The sequence below is a fragment of the Leopardus geoffroyi genome, chromosome D4, assembly GCF_018350155.1.
Source record: "Leopardus geoffroyi isolate Oge1 chromosome D4, O.geoffroyi_Oge1_pat1.0, whole genome shotgun sequence".
Classification (NCBI taxonomy): domain Eukaryota; kingdom Metazoa; phylum Chordata; class Mammalia; order Carnivora; family Felidae; genus Leopardus; species Leopardus geoffroyi.
In genome coordinates, this window is record NC_059342.1 from 25077716 (window position 1) to 25102458 (window position 24743).

General features: G+C 39.2%; 1 protein-coding gene across 3 annotated transcripts in view; it reads right to left on the bottom strand.

Annotated features, from left to right (window-relative positions):
- KIF27 (kinesin family member 27) overlaps nt 1–24743 on the bottom strand; it is a 92105-nt gene that overhangs the window by 12301 nt on the left and 55061 nt on the right. For all 3 annotated transcript variants that reach the window (XM_045469721.1, XM_045469722.1, XM_045469720.1), the window contains exons 11-14: nt 24403–24600; nt 14012–14125; nt 10432–10608; nt 3155–3370 (exon numbers count right to left, since the gene is read on the bottom strand). In XM_045469721.1, the coding sequence (XP_045325677.1) occupies nt 3155–3370; nt 10432–10608; nt 14012–14125; nt 24403–24600 (705 nt within the window). The remainder of the gene's footprint in view (nt 1–3154; nt 3371–10431; nt 10609–14011; nt 14126–24402; nt 24601–24743) is intronic.

Sequence of the window (24743 nt, forward strand, 5' to 3'; positions counted from 1 at the left end):
TCACAGAGCACTGCTTTTTCACACATGCACCAGGGATCTTGTTAAGATGCAGATTTCTGATTCAGCAGGTCTGGGTGTGGCCCAAGGCTCTGCATTTCTAACAGGCTCCCAGGTGAGGCTGCTGCAGATCCAGAAAGCACACTGAGAGCAACAAGCACCTAAAGCAGGGGGTCTCCAAACAGTTTAGATCACACATCCCTATCAGTGAAAAACCAAAACCAAAAACAAACACACATAAACACTTTTAAGCACTGCATATATGTATATTTCTCCGTAAGTTATATGCATGTTAGTGATAAAACATGAAATTGAAAGTACAAGTGAAATAAACATAATAGTTCTTATATTTTCTCCTATGCCCCTCTCACTGAGCAACTGCTGTATATTATTTGAAAAATGGAGGAGTTGAAGTATTTTTTTAAATTTGTTTACGGAATTTACCCACAGAACGAAGTATTTGTCTATATTAAGTTGTTGCAGAATCCTGTACTAGTATAATCTAAAATCTTTCTATCACTTCCCATTATGAAAACGGTTTTAATCTATTGTGGCAAGAGAAAATAATTCTAAACTAGTTTAAAGACATCGAAACAGCCAACTATTGCACCTAGATTTTACTGATGTCTTGTGTCACATCACAATCTCATGTTCCTGATCACCTGCTATTGGCAGATCTGTTTGGTAATGTTAATCTTGGTGTTAAGACAGTAGTGAGAGCAGAGCCCACTTGAGACTGACACTAAGAAGAACCAACCTTGTGGAAGAAGGCTGCACGGAAGCTCCCATGGCTGACGGAACCCCACGAATTGTAGGAGGCTCAGCATTCCCTCAAACCAATCCAGACTGGCTGCTACACAGGTATTATGCATGGTGCTGTGTTTTCCCCACAAAACCCTAAATAATGTTTTTTAGTTACAGAATTCTATATGAAATAGAAATGTAAATGTTTGGGGCGCCTGGGTGGCGCAGTCGGTTAAGCGTCCGACTTCAGCCAGGTCACGATCTCTCGGTCCGTGAGTTCGAGCCCCGCGTCGGGCTCTGGGCTGATGGCTCAGAGCCTGGAGCCTGTTTCTGATTCTGTGTCTCCCTCTCTCTCTGCCCCTCCCCCGTTCATGCTCTGTCTCTCTCTGTCCCAAAAATAAATAAACGTTGAAAAAAAAAATTTAAAAAAAAAAAAAAAAAAAAAAGAAATGTAAATGTTTCTTGATAGTGACAATGGAACTTCTACCCTTTCTGCAAAAATAATTTGCTCATTCCCTTCTCCATGCCTTATTCTATCTACAACGGCCTTCTTTCTTGTATCTACCAGTATTGTGGTTTTCATAATTCAGCTCAAGTTTCTTTAAATTTTTTTTTTTTAACATTTATTTATTTTTGAGAGAGCGAGACAGAGCCTGAGCTGGGGAGGGGCAGAGAGAGAGGGAGACACAGAATCCGAAGCAGGCTCCAGACTCTGAGCTGTCAGCACAGAGCCCGATGCGGGGCTCAAACTCATGGACCGTGAGATCATGACCTGAGCTGAAGTTGGACACCCAACCGACTGAGCCACCCAGGCGCCCCTCAGCTCAAGTTTCTAATGCACCAAAGTTGCCTTGATGAATCTTCCCCCCACATGATCACTGCATTGCTTTGTATAAATAATATAATAAGTATAGTTTTATTACATTATTATAACTTGCTTTTTTTATGTTCTTCAGGGTTTAGAGTTTTCTTATATTTGTCTCTTTTCCCCAGATAGAGTATGAATTTCTCAAAAGAAGCATAATGCTTTTTACTGTTTTGGTTTCTTCTATAGGGTCTGGTAACAGTCTTGGGCAGGCAAGAATTCCTTAAATACTAATATTATATTTTGCAGTATCTTAGGCTCTCATACCTCTTGATCTACAAGGCCAGGCTCCAATTTAACAGCCCCAGGAGGACTGTCTGATTCTGTGATCCTCTCAGCTACTCATGTTATTAAACTGGGCAGTGAAGCTTATAATGCCACAGAGCCCCCAATCAAGTTAGTCTTCAATTTCTTTCATCCACACAGTGAACAACAATCTCATTTATGAAATCTTTGCTCTTGTTCCTTCTTACCCATCCCCCTTAACTTCCATCTCCCATTTGCTCCAATCTAAAACCATACGAGATTCGGCAAGGTGCGTGATCCCCAGCTACTCACTTTCCCTTAACAATCTTCTCTTGCTTTGGTCATGACAGGACAGCAACAATAAATATTTGCATAGAGGGGCATGTGGGGGGCTCAGTTGGTTAAGCGTATTACTCTTGATCTTGGCTCAGGTCATGATATCACAGTTCGTGAGCTTGAGCCCCATGTCCGGCTCTGCGCTGACAATGCAGAGCCTGCTTGGCATTCTCTCTCTGTACCCCTCCCATGCTTGTACTCTCTCTCTCCTCTCAAAATAAATCAATAAACTTACAAAATATCTGTAGAGAACACGTAGGCTCAAAAATTCATACTTGTCTGATAAAGTAAGGGATAAGTACCATTGCCAACTGATGTAAAATTTTGAAAAAAGACAAAGTCTGGGACAATTGTGACAGCCAGTAAATATACTATCTTTTATAGAGTTTAAAAAAATAAAGGTGAGAGGAGCCACAAGCTCTCCCAAATGAAAACTGCAACTGAAAGGTATTTTTATTGGGATTTGAGTTCTATGCATCTACTTGGGCTGGAATATGCTCCTGCAGGCTGGGCCTTTCTGAAGGAATTAACCCTTAATGTCTTAGTCATTCATGTATGTAATGAATTACTTAGTATCGTTCAAGAAAGTTGCAGAGAGAGGAGGTAGGTGCTCTCTTTGGAAGAACTGAGAAAAAGAGTTCTTCAGCTCATCTGTGTTCTGTGATGTCAGATGAGAAACCCCAGCTGAGAAAGTCCCTACTCAAGGTAAATGTTAGTTTCCCATCCGTGGAGATGCCAGTAGGAGGCCATGTTCACGGACCCCTGTGTGAGGATATCACAGTCTCTGGTCAAGCATGGCTTATGGCACCTAATGGGTGCCAGCTCAACTCATTACATCTGACAAAGTCTCAAGAAAACAGAGTTTACCAGATTTATCCATTTTTATGTTTAAGTTAACAAAGACGGAGGAAATCATCCAAGTGACCCATCATAGAGCACTTCCAGTTCTAAAGAATACTGACTTACTTCAGGTGACAACACACTACCATTTTTAAGTTTCTCGTCCACACTGTTTCTTCGTCTCTGTAGCTGATCCTTCTCTTTCTGGAGGGCATGAACTTGTTCAGAAATCTTTATTTTCTCCTCAGCCGTGCTGCGTTGCAGCTCTACATTCTTTTCAGACAACTCTTGGTCCAACAAGTTCAGGCGAGTTGATATTTTCAAACTATCTGTGTTTAAGACCTAAAAAGACACAATCAACCAAACACCCCAAAAACAGTTATTAGAAACCCAAACTGCATATAAATTAGGAAAAACAGAAAAAAGTTACTAACTGAATATATTTTGAGCTTCCACATTATTGTTTTCTCTTATGGAGTTTTTTGGGCTGGGGGGTTCATTTTTTAAAATCTTAAGTCGAATGCCTTTTTTTTTTTTTTTTTTAATGGAGATTCCAATGATGAATTTACTGCCAAGTATTGCTTGGCTATACCAGACTACAGAGTATTGGTTTTAAGAGGTAACATTTTTTTGGGGGGCGCCTGGGTGGCTCAGTCGGTTAAGTGTCTGACTTCCGCTCAGGTCATGATCTCATGGTCCGTGAGTTTGAGCCCCGCGTCGGGCTTTGTGCTGACAGCTCAGAGCCTGGAGCCTGTTTCAGAGTCTGTGTCTCCCTCTCTCTATGACCCTCCCCCGTTCATGGTCTGTCTCTCTGTCTCAAAAATAAACGTTAAAAAAATTTTTTTAAAAAAAGAGGTAATATTTTTCTTTTGTATTATTTTCTAAATTAAACTTTTCTTCCTTGGCCTGTTACACAGTTATATGGTCTGTAACTATAAGTTCTCTATAGGTTGAGATTTGGTTTGTTGTTTAAACATATAATTTGTTTCTGCTCTTATTTCATTCTGGTCAGAAAATATGGCCAATTAGAGTAATGGAGATCTTCATTATGGCCTAACTTAAAGGAATTTTTTTTTTAAGAAAATTTTTAAGGGGCACCTGGGTGGCTCATTCGGTTAAGTATCCAGCTCTCGATTTTGGCTCAGGTCAAGATCTCACAGTGAGTGTGAGCCTTGCGTCAGGCTCTACGCTGGTAGTGTGGAGCCTGCTTGGGATTCTCTCTCTCTTCCTCTCTCACGACTTCCTGGCTCATGTTCTGTCTCTCTCAAAATAAACAAACATTAAAAAAAGAAAATTCTTAAAATGGATTTTCATCTAAGTAATTACATGTATATATACCACAGGTTTAAAAGTTTTTAAAAAAGCAGTCTCCCTACCCCACCCTCTTACCTGAGTCCCACTCTCCAGAAACAACTATCTTCAACCTTTCTAGCTATTTCTGCTTGTGTTAATGTCCATGTTTCTAAATAACATAACCAATTTCAAATAGTGCCCACAGATGGACTATTATGGAAGACGAGCACTTGGCACTATTATGCCTCCTCTACTTCCCCTCCCTCTAGTCTCCCAGTATAAGGTGTATTACAGTTTTATGTTAAATCAATATTCAGTTCACATAGCTTTGTGAATATTATTCACAGCTCAAATGTCTCATATAAAATTATCATTTTCCATAGGGTATGACTGCTGGTATGTTCTACTAATTCTTCTCCAATACAATTATACAGTTCCTCTCAGTGCTGTTTTTTTTCACTTGACCAAAACTTAAATCAGGTCATCTTTTTGTTCTATTCTTTTTCTGGAAACATTTTGCCTGAAATCTCCATCCTCTTGCTCCAAACTGGACTAGTTATTCTGGAACTTCCTTTTAGTATTATCCCTGGAATTTCCATGTTGGATCACACTTTCAGTACCCCAAGTCTTCCTTTTTCATAGCTGATGCCCTCATTTTTGTGGAGCATATCCTCTAGTAGTTTCCTGAGAGATGAGGTCAGAGATCATTCTTTTCACTTGAAAATGCCCTTATTCTGCCTTCATATTTGATTCAGAGTTAGGCTCAAAAGAAGTCTTGATTGGAAATAATTTTCCTTGTGAGTTGGAAGATTGCTGCAGGTCTTTTAGTGTCTACTGAAGAAGGTTGAGAAGTCCAATATCATTCTGATTGTTGAGATTTACAAGTGACTCATGTCTTCTATCTGGTAGTTTTCAGGATCTTTTTTTTTTTTTCCTCAGTATACTTAAAACTTCACAGTGATAAGCTTTTGGCACTCATTTTGCTGGGCCCTTGATGACCAATTTCCATCTAGAGTCTCACATCTTCAGTGTTGGGAAAATTTTTTGTACTGTCTTTGATAGTCCCCTCTTCTGTTTTCTCTGTTATAGCTTTCTGAAATTCCATTTTTGGACGTTGGACTTCTGGATTTATCTGCCAATTAAATATTTTTCTCTTATTTTCTATTAATTTATTCTTTTATTTATTTTCTGGGATATTTTCTCAATGTTATCCTCCAACGCTTTAAATTTCCAACAGTTCTCGGGGTGCCTGGGTGGCTCAGTCAGTTGAGCATCTGACTCTTGATTTCGGCTCAGGTCATGATTCCAAGGTCATGGGATTGAGCCCTGTGTTGGGCTCTGTGATGAGTGTGGAGCATGCTTAAGATTCTCTCTATCTCCCTCTCTGTCCCTCTCTCCCTCTCGCATGCTCTTTCTCTCTCTAGAATATAAAACATATGTTGAAAAAATTAAAAATAAAATGTTTAAATTTCTAGCAGTTCTCATTTTATGGATAGACTATATAATCTTTCAACACCTTGAGAATATTAAAGGTTTTTTGAAAGTTTTTTTCAGCTCCTTCCTCTATTTCTGATGTCTCTGAGCTTCTTTTTTTCTTTTGGCCTCTGACTTTCATGTTAGTAGCATTCCTGACATGGGTGTCACATTTAAGAGTTAGGTATGAAAATGCTGATAAGTTCTGTAGCAGGTATACTTTGTCACCATGGGATGTATCTGGGGTCTGGCCACTTAGTTGGGGGCCCCCAAGGGTGTTTTTAGGTCTTTCTTCATGGACTGTTTCAGAAAATCCAACAATGTCTTGTTTGGAAGTATAAATTTGGCTGTCAGCATTTTGGGATCCAAGTAGGTGTTAGGAAATGGCTATCTCAGGATTCCTATGTAGACTGACTTTTATTCATTACCTCTTTTGAGTATTCTGACTTAACGTGACCATCTGCTGTACCTGGTTCAAGCTTCAGAAAATAAACTGTCTGGTCTTCAAAGTGAGAAAAGGGTGGTTTCCTGATAATGTCGTTTCCATCCTATGCCTCACTTCTGCCTTCTGAAAATCTTAGTCCCTTCATTTCGGAGTCTTTTTGTATTCTATGTGAATTCTATCTCATAAAGGTATCATTACTAAAAAAAAAAATGTTTTTTTACATTTATTTATTTTTGAGAGACAGAGCACAAGTGGGGGAGGGGCAGAGAGAGAAGGAGACACAGAATCCGAAGCAGGCTCCAGGCTCTGAGCTATCACACAGAGCCTGACGCGGGGTTTGAACCCACAAACCATGAGATCATGACCTGAGCCGAAGTCGGATGCTCAACCAACTGAGCCACCCAGGCACTCCTCTCATAAAGGTATTATTAAAAAAAACAAAAACAAACAAACAAAATACTAGGGGTGCCTGGGTAACTTAGTTGGTTAAGGGTCTGACTTTGGCTCGCGGTCTGTGAGTTTGAGCCCCACACTGGGCTCTGTGCTGACAGCTCAGAGCCTGGTGCCTGCTTTGGATTCTGTGTCTCCCTCTCTCTCTGCCCCTATCCCGCTCATGCTCTATCTCTCAAAAAAAAAAAGCTCATGCTACAGCTCTCATTCATGTCCCTCTTAAGCTCTCAAGGCATTTGGATTCCAGCCTCTTCTGCTAAGTAAGTAACTACTTACCTATACCTTCCCATCTTACATTTTTTGGTAATCTTTAGTCTTTTGTATCTTTTTTTTTTTTCCTTTATGGGCTTATAGCTTTTTTTTGAGTAATAGCTTTATTGAGATCTAATTCACATACCGAACAATTCACCTAATAATTTATTTTTAAAGATTTTATTTTAAGTAATCTCTATACCCAATATGGGTCTTGAACTCCCAATCCTGAGACCAAGAGTTGCACACTCCACAGACTGAGCCAGCCAGGCGCCCCTAAGTCCCCGATTTAAGTGTATAATTCAATGGCTTTTAGTATACTCACAGAGTTGTGCACCCATCACCACAATCAATTTTAGTTTTCATTGTCCTCAAAAATAAAACCCCATGCCCCCTAGCAGTCATTCCACTCCCCATTCCCCACTCAGCCCTAAGCAACCATTATTCTACTTTTTGTCTCTACAGACTTGCCTCATCTGCACATTGATATAAATTACATGTACATACAACATGTGTCTTTCGCGACTGGTTTCTTTCCCTTAACACAATTTTTTTGGGGTTCATCCACGTGGTAGCCTGTATCAGAACTTCATTCTTTTCTATAGCTGAGTAACATACCCTAGTATGGATATACCACTTTCTGTTTATCCCATTCATCGGCTAATGGGACATTTGAATTTTTTTCATTTTGAGGCTATTGTGAATAATGCTGTTATTATGCACATTCATGTACAAGCTTTTGTGTAGACATGTGCTTTCACTTCTCTTGGATATATACCTAGGAGTGGAGTGGCTGGGTGACATAGTAATGCTATGATTAACCTTTTGAAGAACTGTAAAATAGTTATCCAAGGCAACTGTACCATTTTACAATCCCACAAGCAGTGCATTAAAATTCCAATTTCTTCATATTGTCGCCAACACTTAGTATCTATTTTTCTGACTACAGCAATCCCAGTAAGTGTGAAGGAGTATCTCGTCCATGTTTTGATTTGCATACCCCTGATGGCTACTGATGTTTCATATGTTTATTGGCCATTTGTATATCTTCTTTGAGAAATGTCTACTAGATCCTTCACCCATTTTTAATTGAATTGTCTTTTTATTACTGAGTTAAGACTTCTTTATATATTCTAGAGACAAGTCCTTTATCAAGTATATGATTTGCAAACATTTCTCCCCATTCTGTGGGTTGTCTTTTCAACACCAACTTTCTTGATGGTGTCCTTTGCATAACAAATGTTTTTAATTTTGATGAAGTCCAATTTATCTAATGTTTCTTTTATTGCTTTTGCTTCAGGTATAGCAAAGAAACTATTGCTTAACCCAAGATCACAAAGATTTACACCTTTGTTTTTTTCTAAGGGTTTTATAGTTTTACCTCTTACATTTAGGTCTGAGACTTACTTTGAGTTGAAATCGTATATGGTATGAAAATAGGTTTTTTTATATCACATTCCATGTCCAAAATGCATAGGATTGAACCTTATAAATATTTCTTAAAACACTGGAAAAAAATGTAATCTATTCACACCTTTTGTTCAGAAAAGAACCCAGCAGTATAACATCACCAAGTTTCTCTTCTGTTTCATTAAAACAATCTTCAAAGAATCAATTTTGCTTTGCTCTGCTGTGGGTTTCATTTATTTGTACTCTCTACTTACCTCAGTATGTTCTTGCTTCCTAAATTTTACATCTTGTTCAAAGTAGAAAACTTCAATTTTTCCCCCCCGTATCATGAAGTAAACTTATTTTAGGAGAAAGTTTTTTTTTTGTTTGTTTTTTCCTCTTTTTTCTTTTGTGATATGGAACATATAGTAAAGGTCCCAGTTTATTTTCTTCTATTTACACATTGATATTTAAATGTGTTCATCTCTCTTGCTGTCATTTACATGTTTTGAGGGGTAGCTTTTCAAACTCGGCCCTGACAGGGGCACCTGGCTGACTCCACTGGAGGAGGGTGCAACCTGTGATCTCAGGGTAGTGAGTTTGAGCTCCATGCGATGTGTAGAGACTGCTTAAAAATAATAATAAACTTAAAAAATAAAAAAATATATATAAAAGTAAAAATAAAACTTGGCCATTACAGCCAGCGTGAGCAAGCTACCTGATATGGCACCAACAACAAGCCTGGTTAGAGGGGCTGCCCCTATCCCTGGGTGCCAATAGCTATTCAACATGAATGGGGAAAGGAGGACAGAGCAGAGGTAAGTTCAGGTTTCCACACTTGTCTGCCTGTTGTATTGAGGTGGAGAGGCTAAGAACACATGACCATCATCTCAGATCTTACTGGTCTAGATGCAGCCTGAAAGGAAGGTCTACTAAAGAGGCAGGTCATTGATCCTTGCTGTTCAATTACTCAATGTATAGACTGTCCTCGGCCTGATGGGCAGAAAGTCTTCCTCAAGTCTGGGGCAAGCCAGCTTCATTTTCAGATGCTGTTATTGCTATAGTTGAAAATATACATAGCTACATCCAAAAAACGTATCCCCTGGTTCTTCTATTCCTTCCATAATCATTCCTTTTTCAAAACCTGAAATTGAGGCAAATCCCTTCATAAAAATCACTCCTTTGGCTCATAAAACCCACGTTCTCCAGCAAAAGTTCTTGTAAAGGTCCCCAAGTCATTATAATTTGAAAACTGAACAAATCTTCATCACGTAAAATCTCTCTTTTACAGCAACCCTGCAAACCCCTAACTTTGGGTAGTAGTGATAGCTAGATCATTTTTTTTAATGTTTATTTATTTTTGAGAGAAAGGGGGAGACAGAGTGCGAGGAGGGGAGGGACAGAGACAGAGGGAGACACAGAATCTGAAGCAGGCTCCAGGTTCCGAGCTGTCAGCACAGAGCCTGATGTGGAGCTTAAACTCACAAATGGTGAGATCATGACCTGAGCTGAAGTAGGACACTCAACCAACTGAGCCACCCAGGCACCCCAATAGCTAGATCATTTTTAAGTCTATTTTCCCAAATTACCAGTGTTCTCTATACAGCATCAAATGGTACAATTTATTTCTTAAATATCCACTAAAGTTAATAATAGAGGTTGCAGGGAGAAAAGGAGAGTTACTGCTTAATGGTTATAGACTTTCTGTTTGGGGTAATAAAACATTTTGGAAATAGGGTGATGGTTGTGTAACATTGTGAACGTAATTAATGCCACTGAATCACACACTTAAAAACGGTCAGAATGGCCAATTTTATGTTATGTCTATTTTACCATAATTTTTCAAATACCCAAAAATGTTAATAATAATATACTTGGCAGAACATTGAACCAATGAACATTGAACATTCGACTTCAAAATTGCAATAGATTTTAGTGGTGGTCATTAAATAAGCACTAATATGCAAAAATACATTGAAAACCAGAAGAGTTTTCTTTTGGTTTCTAATTTCATAGTAGTATGCTTTACTTCTTAGAGAGAAAGGTAATCCTAGTTTATATGGCTTACACCCAGAATCCAAGAGCATAACAAATAGCATACCTGGCTAGATCTCAACTTCTTATTTTCCAGGTGGCTCTTCTCCTGTAACAGGGCCTCCTTCTTACAAACTATGGCCTCTCGTTTTTTTAAATCTTCTTCCAGCTCCTCCAATTCTTGGCGTTGGTTCAGGACTTTTTCTACTTCTTCATCTAACCATTTCTTTTGCTCATCCAATTTCTACATTAAAATTTCAAAGAAACGTTATTACATCATTTGTTTTTCTTCTGCCATAGGATGTATATTGTAATAATGTAATTTCAGATTGGCTAAAATACCTTAAATGAACATTTAAAAACTATTGGTGAGAATAATAAAACAGTGTTCCTGTCTAAAATCATTAGGAAGTGGTTCCAGTTAACATCTTGCTGTGTTTTATAGGGAATTAAGATGTATTCTCCAAACATGTTTGAGTCTGGGATTTTCTAAGTTGACAAGAGGACTGACAATTTTTCCATACATATATTAAGAGGTAATTCTGAGAACAGGCTGGGGGATCTTTTTCCCTGTCGTACAGGAACATACCTCCATCACAGCACTTAACACTGTTTGTTGCTCTACAGTCTGTCTCCCCGACTGAGTTCCTTGACTGACTGGACAGACTGTCTTTTCTAACTCTCTATCCCCAATGCCTGCTATACTTCCTGGCCCATGACCGGCCTTCAATAAAATGTTATATGAATGACTGAATGAATGCCTGATCCAACTAACTAATCAACGAAGTAAGTAAACGAATACATAGTGGAAAACACATATAATAGAGCATGGAAATCCACTCTGCACTGTAGCCTGTCAACATCAATTATAAGATAAAATGAGCTGGAAGGAGTTCCAAAACAAGTATCTTAGTATTCTCTCAAATCGAAGATACCCAGAAAGAAAAAAATATGAATGGAATATGACTGTCCAAGGTCAGCTCTACCAAGTGCCCATCCGCACTGTGGACATGGTAATGAAGCAATGCCAGATAAACAACAAATAATAGGGAAACAAATCATTCAGTACTATTTTCCAGTTCTTCTCCAATTGATGAAAATGGTGCTTAGAAATCTATATTTAAAAAATGAGATGGGGTGTCCGGGTGGCTCAGTCCGTTAAGGGTCTAACTCTTGACCTTTGACCCAGGTCATGATCTCACGGTTTGTGAGACTGAGCCCTGTCGGGCTGTGTGCTGACAACACAGAGCCTGCTGGGGGTTCTCTCTCTCCCTCTCTGCCCCTCCCCCGCTTGTGCTCTCTCTCAAAATAAATAAACATTAAAAAAAACACAAAACAATGAGATAGTGAATATGCATGAGGAAAAGAGAGTGAAGTGGCCAAAGCAAAGTAGATCCAGTGCTATGCAGTCCTCCATCCAGACCTAGATAGCATGGCCCTATAAGCACTATCGCATCCAAATAATATTGAAGTAATATTGAAGCCTATAATAGTAGCTCTACAGTTTATAAGAAACAGGAAGGATATCCCAGAACAACTATGGAGACACTTTTGTTTCGTTATATCCAGCTCTACCTTAGAAACTCCATACAGGAGAACCTATGAAGTCTAGCAATTAGCTAAAACATATTCTATGAACATTCCTTGACTTGGAGTGGGGTTTGAAAAATTAATAACAGATCTTTTGTAAGGTCCATTCCAATAGGAGGGAAACCTGAAAAATTATGATTGTTGCTAATAAATGCTGTGTACAGCTAACTCCCAGGTACCATGTCAGCAAAAATGGAGTGAGGGACTGAAATGGCTCTAAGAAATGTCAGTACTGGCCTCACAGAGTAAGAAATATTTTGGCAGTGCTTTGAAGAATGGGTAGGAGTGCACATAATACAGGCTTTTTAGGGAAATAATAAATGAGTGGATTTTTCTGCATTTGATATAATAAAGGTTATGATTTATACAATTCACTGTACCTTAGTAAGTTTTCTGAAAATTTCTTGATTTGTCTTTTCTCCTTTAATAGCAAAGGTTCCTATCACACAGTTCCTATCACACAATTCAAAAAATACTTCCTCATAAAGGAGCTTCATAACAAATCAATATCCTATTCTAAGCTCTTTGGATACCCATATTGATTACTTTATAATCTTGTTCTTATTTAGGGTCAAATTCTGGAAAGTGGGTTTTTCTTTTGCAGTGTTTAAAAACATGAAGTTTTGTTTTTGTTTTATTAATATTTTTAACCCAATATAGTGCAAGCTGTGGAAATCTTTTTATTGTTGTATTCATTTAAAATTTAGATCCTTAGTATTTTGAAAAACAGGTCTCACTGCTCTGTGCGTTCCTACCTCTCCTACTCTCTGCCCTTTCTGCCCAGAAATGTTATTACCAAGCAGCACAGAATGTCAGAGTGATAGCGCTTAACCAATGTCTAAAACATACTAGGTAAAATAAATAACTCGGAATACGTTCATGTCCTCAATTTTACATTAAAATACATAAAATTTAAGAAAGAGCAAATAAATTTTTCAGAAGGTGATGTATTTAGCATTTGAGTGTAATTAGGTTTAATTGCAGTATTTTTAAGATTTTTAGAATTGTCATTTTGAATTTACATAAAAATACAATTTTGTTTCCTTGAACTTTGAGTTAGTTTACAGATATCACTTTTTAAATGTGGCACTAAAACAGGGTACTTGGGTGGCTTAGTTGGTTAAGCATCCGACCCTGCGGTGTTGGCTCAGGTTGTGATCTCCCAGTTCATGAATTCGAGCCCCACATGGAACTCTGTGCTGATACTGTGGAGTATGCTTGTGATTCCCTATCTCCCTCTCTCTCTCCCCCTTCCCCACTCACTCTTTCTCAAAAATATATAAACATTTAAAAAAATAAATGCGGCACTAAAACAATAACTTTTAATACATCATATATGGTGCATATATAATTTGGTTATGTTTGAATGGAGGGCTCTGATTTTTAGAAATGTATTGTTTCCATGGGAATAAATACAATCCAGTGAACATGGATTTCATGTTTACATTCTACAACATTCAAATAAATGCATTCTTTTTTTTATGTTTATTTTTGAGGGGGGGGAGGGGCAGGGAGAGGGGGAACCACAGAATCCAAAGCAGGCTCCAGGCTCTGAGCTGTCAACACGGAGCCTGATGTGGGGCTCGAACTCACTGACCACGAGATCATGACCTGAGCCAAAGCCTGATGCCCAACCAACTGAGCCACCCAGATGCCCCCAAATAAATGCATTCTACTGAAAAAAGAATACAAGCACATTTCTGGATGAGAGAGTAATTTTTTTTAATGTTTATTTTGTTTTTGAGAGAGAGATACAAGTGGCAGAGGGGCAGAGAGAGAGGGAGAGAGAGAGAATCCCAAGCTGTGCTGACAGCAGTGAGTCTGACGCGGGCTCAAATCACAAACTGTGAGATCATGGCCTGAGCCAAAGTTGGACACTCAGGTGCCCGAGAGTAATTTTTTAATAACAGAAAAGCTTTGGGAGAAATATTAGAAAATTTGTAGTCCAGTGGTAAAGTCCAGTGTTTGAAGATTTTATTCAGAGTACACCACTTTTTACCTCTAAACAACCATCAAAGCAAAGAGAAAGCAGGAAACACTAAACAGAATCGACAAACCTGGAATTGGTCTATACTTCCAAATGAACCTTTTCTCTTTTTCATCTTAAATGCATCAAGGTCCTCGGTTTCCAGTGTCAGAGAGTCTTCCTGTTCTGTTTTTGACTTTAGTTCCTGTAGAGAACAGAAATTAAAAACACCTTATTGCTTTTACTTCCTGGCCATCATTAAATATTTATGCAGATAATAATTTTCTTCACATTTACTTTCTTCATTGTAAAAAGAAAGAAAATGCATAGATGAAGGTTGGGGCTACTGGAGAGGAAAATAATGTTAGCCCCTCGTTGAAGCAATAAAATCTCACAGCAAATCAAGGTTTACTAACATCACTTGGTTTTTTTTCATTGTTTGCCAGTGTTATAAATCAGCACAGCAGGTTAAGAGTCTGAAAATTACAAATGTGCTTTTCTCTTCTGCCTTTCTGAGCTCATGACCTTTTAGTTAGTCTCCCCAAGGCACCCATCTGCCATGGGGATACTAGAAGTTATGACAGTAGAAATATGAAAAGTAATATTCAGTTTCTGTCATTCAGAAATAGGATTTTGTGCATGAGAACAGCCTTTCAAGATAGATGATGGGGGGTGCTTGGCAGGCTGAGTCAGTATAGCATGCAGCTCTTGATCTCGGGGTCATGAGTTCAAGCCCCACGCTGGGTGTAGAGATTGCTTAAATAAATAAACTTAAAAAAAAAAAGATATGGGGCCCCTGGGCGACTCAGTCAGTTAAGTGTCCAACTCCTGATTTCGGCTTGGGTCGTGATCTCATGGTTTGTGAGACTGAGCCCCGCATCTGGCTGTGCTGACATCACAGAGCCTGCCTGGGACTCTCTCTCTGACTCTCTCTCAGCCCTTCCCCTACTCGTGCTCTCTCTCAAAATAAATAAATAAATTTTTTTAAAAAGATAGATCATGGTCCTTTATTTTCCATCCACATTTTAAGAAGCCTCAGGAGTTCTCCTGGGTTTAGAGATGATGCCTCTGTCCACCACTACCTTAGCAGGAATAAGGAAGGAGGCCATGAACCAAAGTGGGCTGGTCTGCATTACTATTGCTTATTGGTCCATGATGGATAAAACTACAGAAATTGAAAGTGTTTAGAAACCTTTATAAAATTGGACAGAATAATTTTATGTCTGTTGAATATCAATAGTTACAATAAATAATTAAAAGATTGACTTGTATTGTATATTTTAATTTTTTATTTCATTTTCATTTTAATACTAAAATGGGCTTGACAAGCTAATAATAAAATGAAAACTGCACCTTCTCCACAGGTAATTTCAGAAGTACTGATATAAAGGAAGTAAAAGGAAACTCTATCATGTTCTAGCCCTGGGAATGGCAGAAAGAAAGAAAGAGATGGTAAGAAAGATGTGTGTTCCAGTTTTCCTCACTCCGAATTTTGGCCCAGAAAGGGGGTGATAAGTAAGGTATATCACTGGGGGCAGAGGGGCAACACGCAGACGGTAGTGCAGAGGACCCACCCACAGGGGGCTGCCCAGCCTTGCTGAAAGAGCAGAAAAGTTCAATCAGGGAAAGAGGGATGAGAGGTGTCTGGGTGGCTCAGCGGTTAAGCATCAGACTCTCGATTTTGGCTCAGGTTATGATTTCACAGTTCATGAGTTTGAGCCCCACGTCGGGCTCTATACTGACAGTGTGGGACCTGCTTGGGATTCTCTGTCTCCCTCTCTCTCTGCCCCTCCCCTGTTCACGCTCTCTCTCAAAAATACATAAACATTTATTTAAAAGAAGAAGAAGAAAGAAAAAGAGAAGAAAAAACGGAAAGAGACTTATCATATAGACTCCTTGGCATCAAGTGATGTGGATCCTGAGAACCAATGACCATTTCCCCACGATAACTGACCCCAAAAGTGAAGAAGAGGACAGGCCACTGGGCTAGCAAGATAGATGGGGACCTAGTAGCCTCAATGGGGATTCATAATGCCAGAGGAGGTGAGATGAAGCCAAAGCACCTCCATGCTCTAAACTGAAAGTGAGACCAGACTACAAGTTTATGCCAACTTGGGGCTTCATCACTGGGACCCAGCAAAGAAAAGCAGACAAGAGAGAGCACGTTCCAGCCAGTCACACCCAAGGACCAACTGAAATTCAGGTGATCCTTTTCTCTTCAACTCCATATGATGCAATAAAAGCTGTATACCTGACCATTGCATACACTGGACTGAATATTCTTATTCAAGAGAGCTGAGAGTTACTTACAGGAAATGGTTAAATTACCAGAGTAAGGTTTGAACAGATTGGACATTTAGTTTGTTCCTAGGCTTCCAGCAATTATCGTGATGTGGACTGGGCAGGGTGAGAGGGGTGGTGGTGTCACAAAGAACACAGGTCTGCTGCAGACTAAATAAAAGAAATTTTCTCTGCTCACCTGCATTGTATTACAAGTGAATATGACCCTGTTATATTTACCCATTAATTTTTTCGTGCTTCCTAGCCTCTCGTCCGTAGTTATAACTTAGTCCCCGTCATAGTCGCAGCAACGCCAAGATGCTGAAATAAAGGCACCTTATAGTTGCTTGGAGCAGACTCTCTGCCCTTCCTCTTCTTGTGAGTGTACTATAGTAGGTGTCATCCTCTCTACATGTTACTCTAGACGTTATTGCCATTCTCTTACGATATAATTCCTGTTATAATATTAAAGTAACTGTTCACCAGGTATGATGCCAGGCTTTTCATATCTATTTAATTGTCCCATTTAATCCTCACGATAATCTTCTGAGACAGGGACTATTAAAAACTCCATTTGATAGCTGGAGAAAATTGGTGTTTAGAGAGGTAAAAAGCTCAAGATCACACCATGACCCACAGTTTCAAGGGTTCCCACACTTTTTCTTACAGCCTATGCACGGACTTCAGTTAAGAACTGGTACTCCAAGGAGAACCTACACAGACGTCGTGGTATTCTCCGGAAATGGTTTAGTCAAAGGGAGAATGAAGAAACAGGCATGTTGGAAAGTTAGCCCCAAACAGAAGACTGTGAGCAGCTTTTCTGTTTTTGCATGAAGTAGTGGAAACTTTAATATATCTCTGGAATAGACTTTTTCCTTTTTCTGGAATACTCGTTCTCCCTTTACATAGGGTCATTTCCCTAGAATGAGAGATATGGCTAGAAGAAACAAAACTGCCCTAGATGAAAATGTAAAAAGTTTAAGTTACAGGCAGATTTGCATTCCAGAAGACTATGTATGCACTCTGACCAAAAGAGTTTTCTCTTTTCCCAAAATAGAGACTTAGACAGTGCTATGTCTTGTTGGTTTAAACCATGATGTAAGAGAGCTGAGAAGCTGAGACCCAAAGATCATGTGACTGACAGGCAGACCTAATCCTCACATTGGAGGAAGGACCATAAGAAAGAGACTAGGTTGTTGGTAGTAGAAATGAGAACTGAATAGGTTAAAGATATTCAGAAGATATAATCTATATAGGACTTAGTGGTTCCTTCTTAGGAAGAAGACAGAGTCAAGGATGATTGCTAGCTTACCTATTTGAATGGATTGAAATGTTAGGTAAAGCACATGGAAAACTATGTATTTTCCCCTATGAAGGGAGCAGGGAGGGGAATTGTGGTGAGATAAGTAAGGAAGATCATGAATTTAATCTATAAGACAACCTAATGAGGATGTCAATGGTTAGATACAGGAATCCAGAGCTCCAAGTACAAATCTGGGGTTAAGGATTAAATTTGAAAGCTGTCAGAGTTAAATTGTAGCCATGGAAAAAGATGAGGTCATCAAAGATAGAAGACAGAAGAGGCATAAGCCTAGAGGTTTGGGGAATTCCTATATATTAAGTACTGATCATGCAGGATGAACTAGCAAAGACAGAGATTAAGCAGTCAGAGGGAAAAAACAAGAATATAATTTCACAAAGGCAAAGGGGAAAATATTTCAAGAAGGAAGGAGTGGTGAACTATGCTGGATGCAGCTGAGGTTTTAAGGACTTTAGTGACCGAGAAAGCACTAGTGAGTTTCTCAAAAGCTTTGAAGTAGATGGTAGAGACAGGAACCAGACACCAAACTGGAGAGGATGAGAGAATGAATAGAAGCAGAGGAAACAGAAACAGATGCAGTAAACTTTTCCAACCAGTTTGGTTATAAACGTGAGAAGACAGAAAGAGAAAAGCATAAGGCTAAAGAAGGATAATTTTAAGATGAGAAAAATCTAGGGGCACCTGGGGTAAGCATCTGACTCTTGATTTCGGCCCAAGTCATGATCTCACAGTTTGTAAGTTCAAGCTGTGCTCTGCACTGACAGTGCAGAGCCTGCTTGGGATTCTCTCTCTGCCCCTCCCCTGCTTGCTCTGTCAAAACTAAAAAACTAAATTAAAAAAAAAAACAAAAAACAAAGGGGGCATCTTGGTGGCTTAGTTGGTTAAGTGTCCAACTTCAGCTCAGGTCATGATCTCAATAGTTGGTGAGTTCGAGCCCTGCCTTGGGCTCTTTGCTGTCAGCATGGAGCCTGCTTTGGATCCTCTGTGACCCCCCTCTCTCTGCCCCTTCCCCCTCTCTCAAAAATAAACATAAAAATAAACAAACAAACAAACAAACAAAGATGAAGGGTGCCAGGACGGCTCAGTCAGTTAAGTGACCAACTCTTGATTTCTACTCAGGTCATGATCTCACGGTTCATGAGTTCAAGCCCTGCATCAGGCTCCATGCTGACATTGTGGAGCTTTGCTTGGGATTCTCTCTCTCTGTCTCTCTCTCCCTTTTTGCCCATTCCCCACTCGTGCACACATTTGCACACTCTCCCTCTCTCTCTCAAAAATAAATAAATAAACCTAAAAAAAAAAAAAAGAGAGAAAAAACAGATGACTCAGATCAATGGAACAGAATAGAGAACTCAGAAATGGACCCAAAAACGTATGGCCAACTAATCGTTGACAAAGCAGGAAAGAATATCCAATGGAATAAAGACAGTCTCTTCAGCAAGTGGTGCTGGGAAAACTGGACAGGGACATGCAACATAATGAACTTGGACCACTTTCTTACACCATACACAAAAATAAACTCAAATGGATGAAAGACCTAAATGTAAGACAAGAAGCCATCAAAATCCTCAAGGAGAAAACAGGCAAAAACCTCTTTGATCCTGGCTGCAGCAACTTCTTACTCAACACATCTCTGGAGGCAAGGGAAACAAAAGCAAAAATGAACTACTGGGACCTCATCAAAATAAAAAGCTCTGCACAGCAAAGGAAACAATCAGCAAAACTAAAAGGCAACTGACAGAATGGGAGAAGATATTTGCAAACGACATATCAGATAAAAGGTTAGTATCTAAAATCTATAAAGAACTTAGCAAACTCAACACCCAAAAAAACAAATAATCCAGTGAAGAAATGGGCAAAAGACATGAATAGACACTTCTCCAAAGAAGACATCCAGATGGCCAACCAACACATGAAAAAATGCTCCACATCACTCACCATCAGGGAAATACAAATCAAAACTACAATGAGATACCACCTCACACCTGTCAGAATGGCTGACATTAACAACTCAGGCAAAGACAGATGTTGGCAAGGATGCGGAGAAAGAGGATCTCTTTTGCATTGCTGGTGGGAATGCAAGCTGGTGCAGCCACTCTGGAAAACAGTATGGAAGTTCCTCAAAAAAATTAAAAATAGAACTACCCTATGACCCAGCAATTGCACTACTAGGCATTTATCCAAGGGATACACGTATGCTGTTTCAAAGGGACACATGCACCCCCATGTTGATAGCAGCACTATCAACAATAGCCAAAGTATGGAAAGAGCCCAAATGTCCATCGACGGATGAATGGATAAAGAAGGTGTGGTATATATATACAATGGAGTATTACTCTGCAATCAAAAAGAATGAAATCTTGCCATTTGCAACTACGTGGATGGAGCTAGAGGGTATTATGCTAAGCGAAATTAGTCAGTCAGAGAAAGACAAATATCATATGACTTCACTCATATGAGGACTTTAAGACACAGAACAGATGAACACAAGGGAAGGGAAGCAAAAATAATATAAAAACAGGGAGGGGGACAAAACATAAGAGACTCTTAAATATGGAGAACAGAGGGTTACTGGAGGGGTTGTGGAAGGGGGAACGTGCTAAATGGGTAAGGGTCATTAAGGAATCTACTCCTGAAATCATTGTTGCACTATATGCTCACTAATTTGGATGTACATTAAAATAATAAAATTAAAAATAAAAAAAGAAAAATCTAAGATGTTTAATTTTTTTTAACTGTGTATTTTTATTTTTGAGACAGAGAGAGACAGAGCATGAATGGGGGAAGGTCAGAGAGAGGGAGACACAGAATCTGAAGCAGGCTCCAGGCTCTGAGCTGTCAGCACAGAGCCCGACATGGGGCTCAAACTCACAGATCGTGAGATCATGACCTGAGCTGAAGTCGGACACTTAACCAACTGAGCCACCCAGGCGCCCCAAAGATGTTTAAAGAAAGAATCCAGGAGGGGCGCCTGGGTGGCTCAATCGGTTAAGCATCTGACTTCAGCTCAGGTCATGATCTCGCCATCCGTGAGCTCGAGCCCCACGTCAGGCTCTGTGCTGACAGTTCAGTGCCTGGAGCCTGTTTCAGATTCTGTGTCTCCCTCTCTCTCTGACCCTCCCCCCGTTTATGCTCTGTCTCTCTCTGTCTCAAAAATAAATAAATGTTAAAAAAAATTAAAAAAAAAAAAAAAAAGAAAGAAAGAATCCAGGAGAAAAGAAAAAGTTGAAAAGACTGAAGAAAAAAAGAAACGAGAGAAAGCACATACTGCTTAGAATAGTATTAACTGAAGATAAATGTTAACTGGTGCTATAATAATTACATTATTAAGACTGAGTACTTCAAAGAAATTAAGAAAGTAATTCCATTTACAATAATATCTAAAAGAATAAAATATCTGGAAATAAATTTAAGCAAGGAGGTAAAAGACGTGTATAACAAAAATCAGAAAGGATTGCTGATAGGAATTAAAGAAGGGGGGCTCAGTTGGTTAAGAATCCAACTTCAGCTCAGGTCATGATCTCACAGTTCCTAAGTTCAAGTCCCGTGTCGGGCTCTGTGCTCACAGCTCAGAGCCTGGAGTCTGCTTCAGATTCTGTGTCTCCCTCTCTCTCTGCCCCATCCCCACTAATGCTCTGTCTCTCTCTGTCTTAAAAGTAAATAAAACATTAAAAAAAATTAGAAATTAAAGAAGACCTAAATAAAAGACACCCCATGCTCATGAATAGGAAGCCTTAATATTGTCATGTGGTGTCAGTATTCCCTAAGGACTCTACAGATTCAGCCTGATCCATATTAAAATTCCAATGGCCTTTTTTGCAGAAATGGAAAGGGTGATCCTTAAATTCATATAGAATTGCAAGGGGCCTCAAATAACCAAAACAACCTTCAAAAAGGACAACAAAGCTGAAGGATTTCTTTCCAATTTCAAAACTTACTACAAAGATACAGTAGTAAAAATAGTATGGTACTAGCATAAGAACAGACATATACACAAATGGAATAGAACTGAGCTAAGAAATATATCCATAATACAGTCGATTGATCTTTGACAAGGGTACCAAGTCCATTCAATGGGGAAAAATAGTCTCTTCAACAGATGATGCTGGCACAACTCAATTTCCACATGCAAAAGAATGAAGTTGGACCTCTACCTCGCACTATATACAAAAATTAACTCAAAATCAATCAATGACTTAAGTATAAAAACTAAAACTGTAAAACTCTTAGAAGAAAACAAAGGGGGTAAATCTTTGTGACTTTAGATTTGGCAATAGAATCTTTAAAGGATACCAAAAGCACAAGCAACAAAAGAAAACATAAAATGGACTTCATAAAAAATGTAAAATTCTGCTGCATCAAAAACTATTTTCTTTTTTTTTAACATTTATTCATTTTTGAGTGTGAGAGAGATAGAGCATGAGCAGGGGAGGGGCAGAGAGAGAGGGAGACACAGAATCCGAAGCAGGCTCCAGGCTCTGAGCTGTCAGCACAGGGCCTGACGTGGGGCTCACGTCCCCTCAAGTCACGGACCGCGAGGTCATGACCTGAGCCGAAGTCGGACACTCAACCAACTGAGCCACCCAGGCACCCCTCAAAAACTATTTTCAAGAAAGTCTAGGGGAACCTGGGTGGCTCAGTCAGTCCGACTTCAGCTCAGGTCATGATCTCACAGTTCATGAGTTTGAGCCCCACATCGGGCTCTGTGCTTAGAGCTCAGAGCCTGGAGCCTGCTTCAGATTCTGTGTCTCCCTCTCTCTCTCTGCTCCTCCCCAACTCACGCTCTGTCTCTCTCTCAAAAATAAATAAACAAAATTTTTTTTTTTATCTTGCAAATCTTGCAGACAGGAATTCACCTGCTGTTTAAAAAAAAAAAAAAAAGTTTAAAGACAACCTACAGAATGGGAAAAATGTATAAAAGTCATGTATGTGAGAGAGTTTAATGTCCAGAGTACATAAACAAACTCCTACAAGTTAAAAATAAAAAGATAATCCACTTAAAAAGTAGACAAAGAATGGGGCGTCTGAATGGCTCAGTCGGCTGAGTGTCCGACTTCAGCTCAGGTCATGATCTCACGGTCTGTGAGTTCAAGCCCTGCGTCTGGCCCGCATTGGGCTCTGTGCTGACAGCTCAGAGCCTGAAGCCTGCTTCGGATTCTGTGTTTCCCCCTCTCTCTGCCCCTCCCCTGCTCACACTCTGTCATTCTCAAAAAATAAGTAAACATTAAAAAAAAATTTTTTTTAAGTAGACAAAGAACTTGAATAGACATTTCTCCACACAAGTAATACAAATGGCCAATAAGAACATGAAAAGATGCTCAACATCATTAGTCATTAGGGAAATGCAAATCAAAACTACAATGAGATACCACTTCACTCACACTTGGATAACTATAATAAAAAAGAAACAGAAAATAACACATGTTGGCAAAGTTACAGAGAAATTAAAACCCTCACACATTGCTGGTGGAAATGGAAAATGGTGTTGTCACTATTGAAAATGGTGGTTCCTGAAAAAATGAAACATGAAATTATCATATGACCCAGCAATTCCACTCCTCGAACTTAAACAGTTAACTTACAGGTCGATTTTTACCACAGTATGATTCACAGTAGCCAACAGGTGGAAGCAACTCAAGTGTCTACCAACAGATGAACAGATGGACAAAATGTGGTATGTCCACAAAACAGAATATTACTCGGCCACAAAAAATAATGAAGTTCTGATACATGCTACAACACGGATGAACCTTGAAAACATTATGAAAAGTGAAATAAGCTAGACACAGGCTAAATCTTGTATGATTCCATTTTTATGAAATAGCTAGAACAGGCAAATTTAGAGAGACAGAAGCAGATGAGAAGTTACCAGGGCACTGGGGGAAAGAGGAGAAAAGTTTTGAAAACAGCTAGTGGTCTCAGTTATACAACATTATGAATGTAATCAGTGTCATGGAACTAACTGTACACTTAACTTGATTAAAATAATAAATTTCATGTCTATTTTGCCAAACCTTATAAAAATTAATAATGTAATATACCCAAACCCACTGAATTGTTTATTTTACATGGGTGAATTTTATGCTATGTGAAGTATATCTCAGTACAGCTGTTAAAAAAAAAGAATCAGTAACTTGGCTTAAATTATGTTCCAAGTCTTGGGTTCAGCTTAACATTTCAATAGAAAAGAGCCCGGTACCTAATGCTAGATGAGTATTTGTTATTGCTGTTGCTATGATCATGATCCTCCTCCTCTTTTTCAAAAAAGTCCTGTGAGGTAAGTATGATTGAGGCCATTTTTGATAAGTATAAACAGACTCAGAGAGGGTAAGTGATTTTCTCAATAAACAATCCAGCCAGGAACCGAGAAGGCTGGGGTTTGAACCCATGCTGGCCTGGCCCCAGAGCCCAGGCTGACACCATTAGTTCCTCCACAGCCCAATCCATTCTATAGAACTGCTGGGCATACAGGTCTGATCACTCTTCTGTTCATTATGAATGAAATGGTACTATTTTACCTTGTGCTTTTTCCCATGATGTCACATGGAGGTCAAAGCACTTTGGAAATGGGAAATCCTATCAAATGTCAGGTATTTTTTTTAGAAAGTCAGCTTTATGTTTTTGACAGCCTCAAGTAAAGGTCCTAGTCAGAGAAACTGTTATCACTGTACCCACCTTCTTCTATGAAGTGAAAGCCTTCAAGACAGTACTCAGAATTCAATAAATAGGTTTTACTATGTAAATGAACCAAGCATTAAGTGAATGAGGACAGCAGCCAAGGAAAGGGCAAGGTCAGATACCTCAGAAGCCAAGTGGCTTCATCAGCCCTGAGCCATTTAACATTTCATACTTATGCTTGCAGGAAAGTATGACAATATTACTTTGATTTTTTGTTGATCCCGCTGAATTTCTGCATCCAGTTGCTTCCTTTTTTCATTTTCTTCTCGAAGTCTCTTTTGCAGCTGTACCTTTTGATATTTCATGTGATCGACATTCTGCTCTAGTTCATTAGCACGTTTCTCATTTTGGATTGACAATGATGCCAATTTCTTACTATTTTGTTGCTTCTTCTGTAAGACCTGTGAGCATATGGAATATTTCAAAATGAAAAGCTAAATCTCCCACAGACCTCAAGTAAACTTAAACTTTTCATTCTATGGCGAAGGCAGGCATTTGCCTAGATTTTCGTTAGTTTTGATAGGTTCATAATTGTTTTCTACAA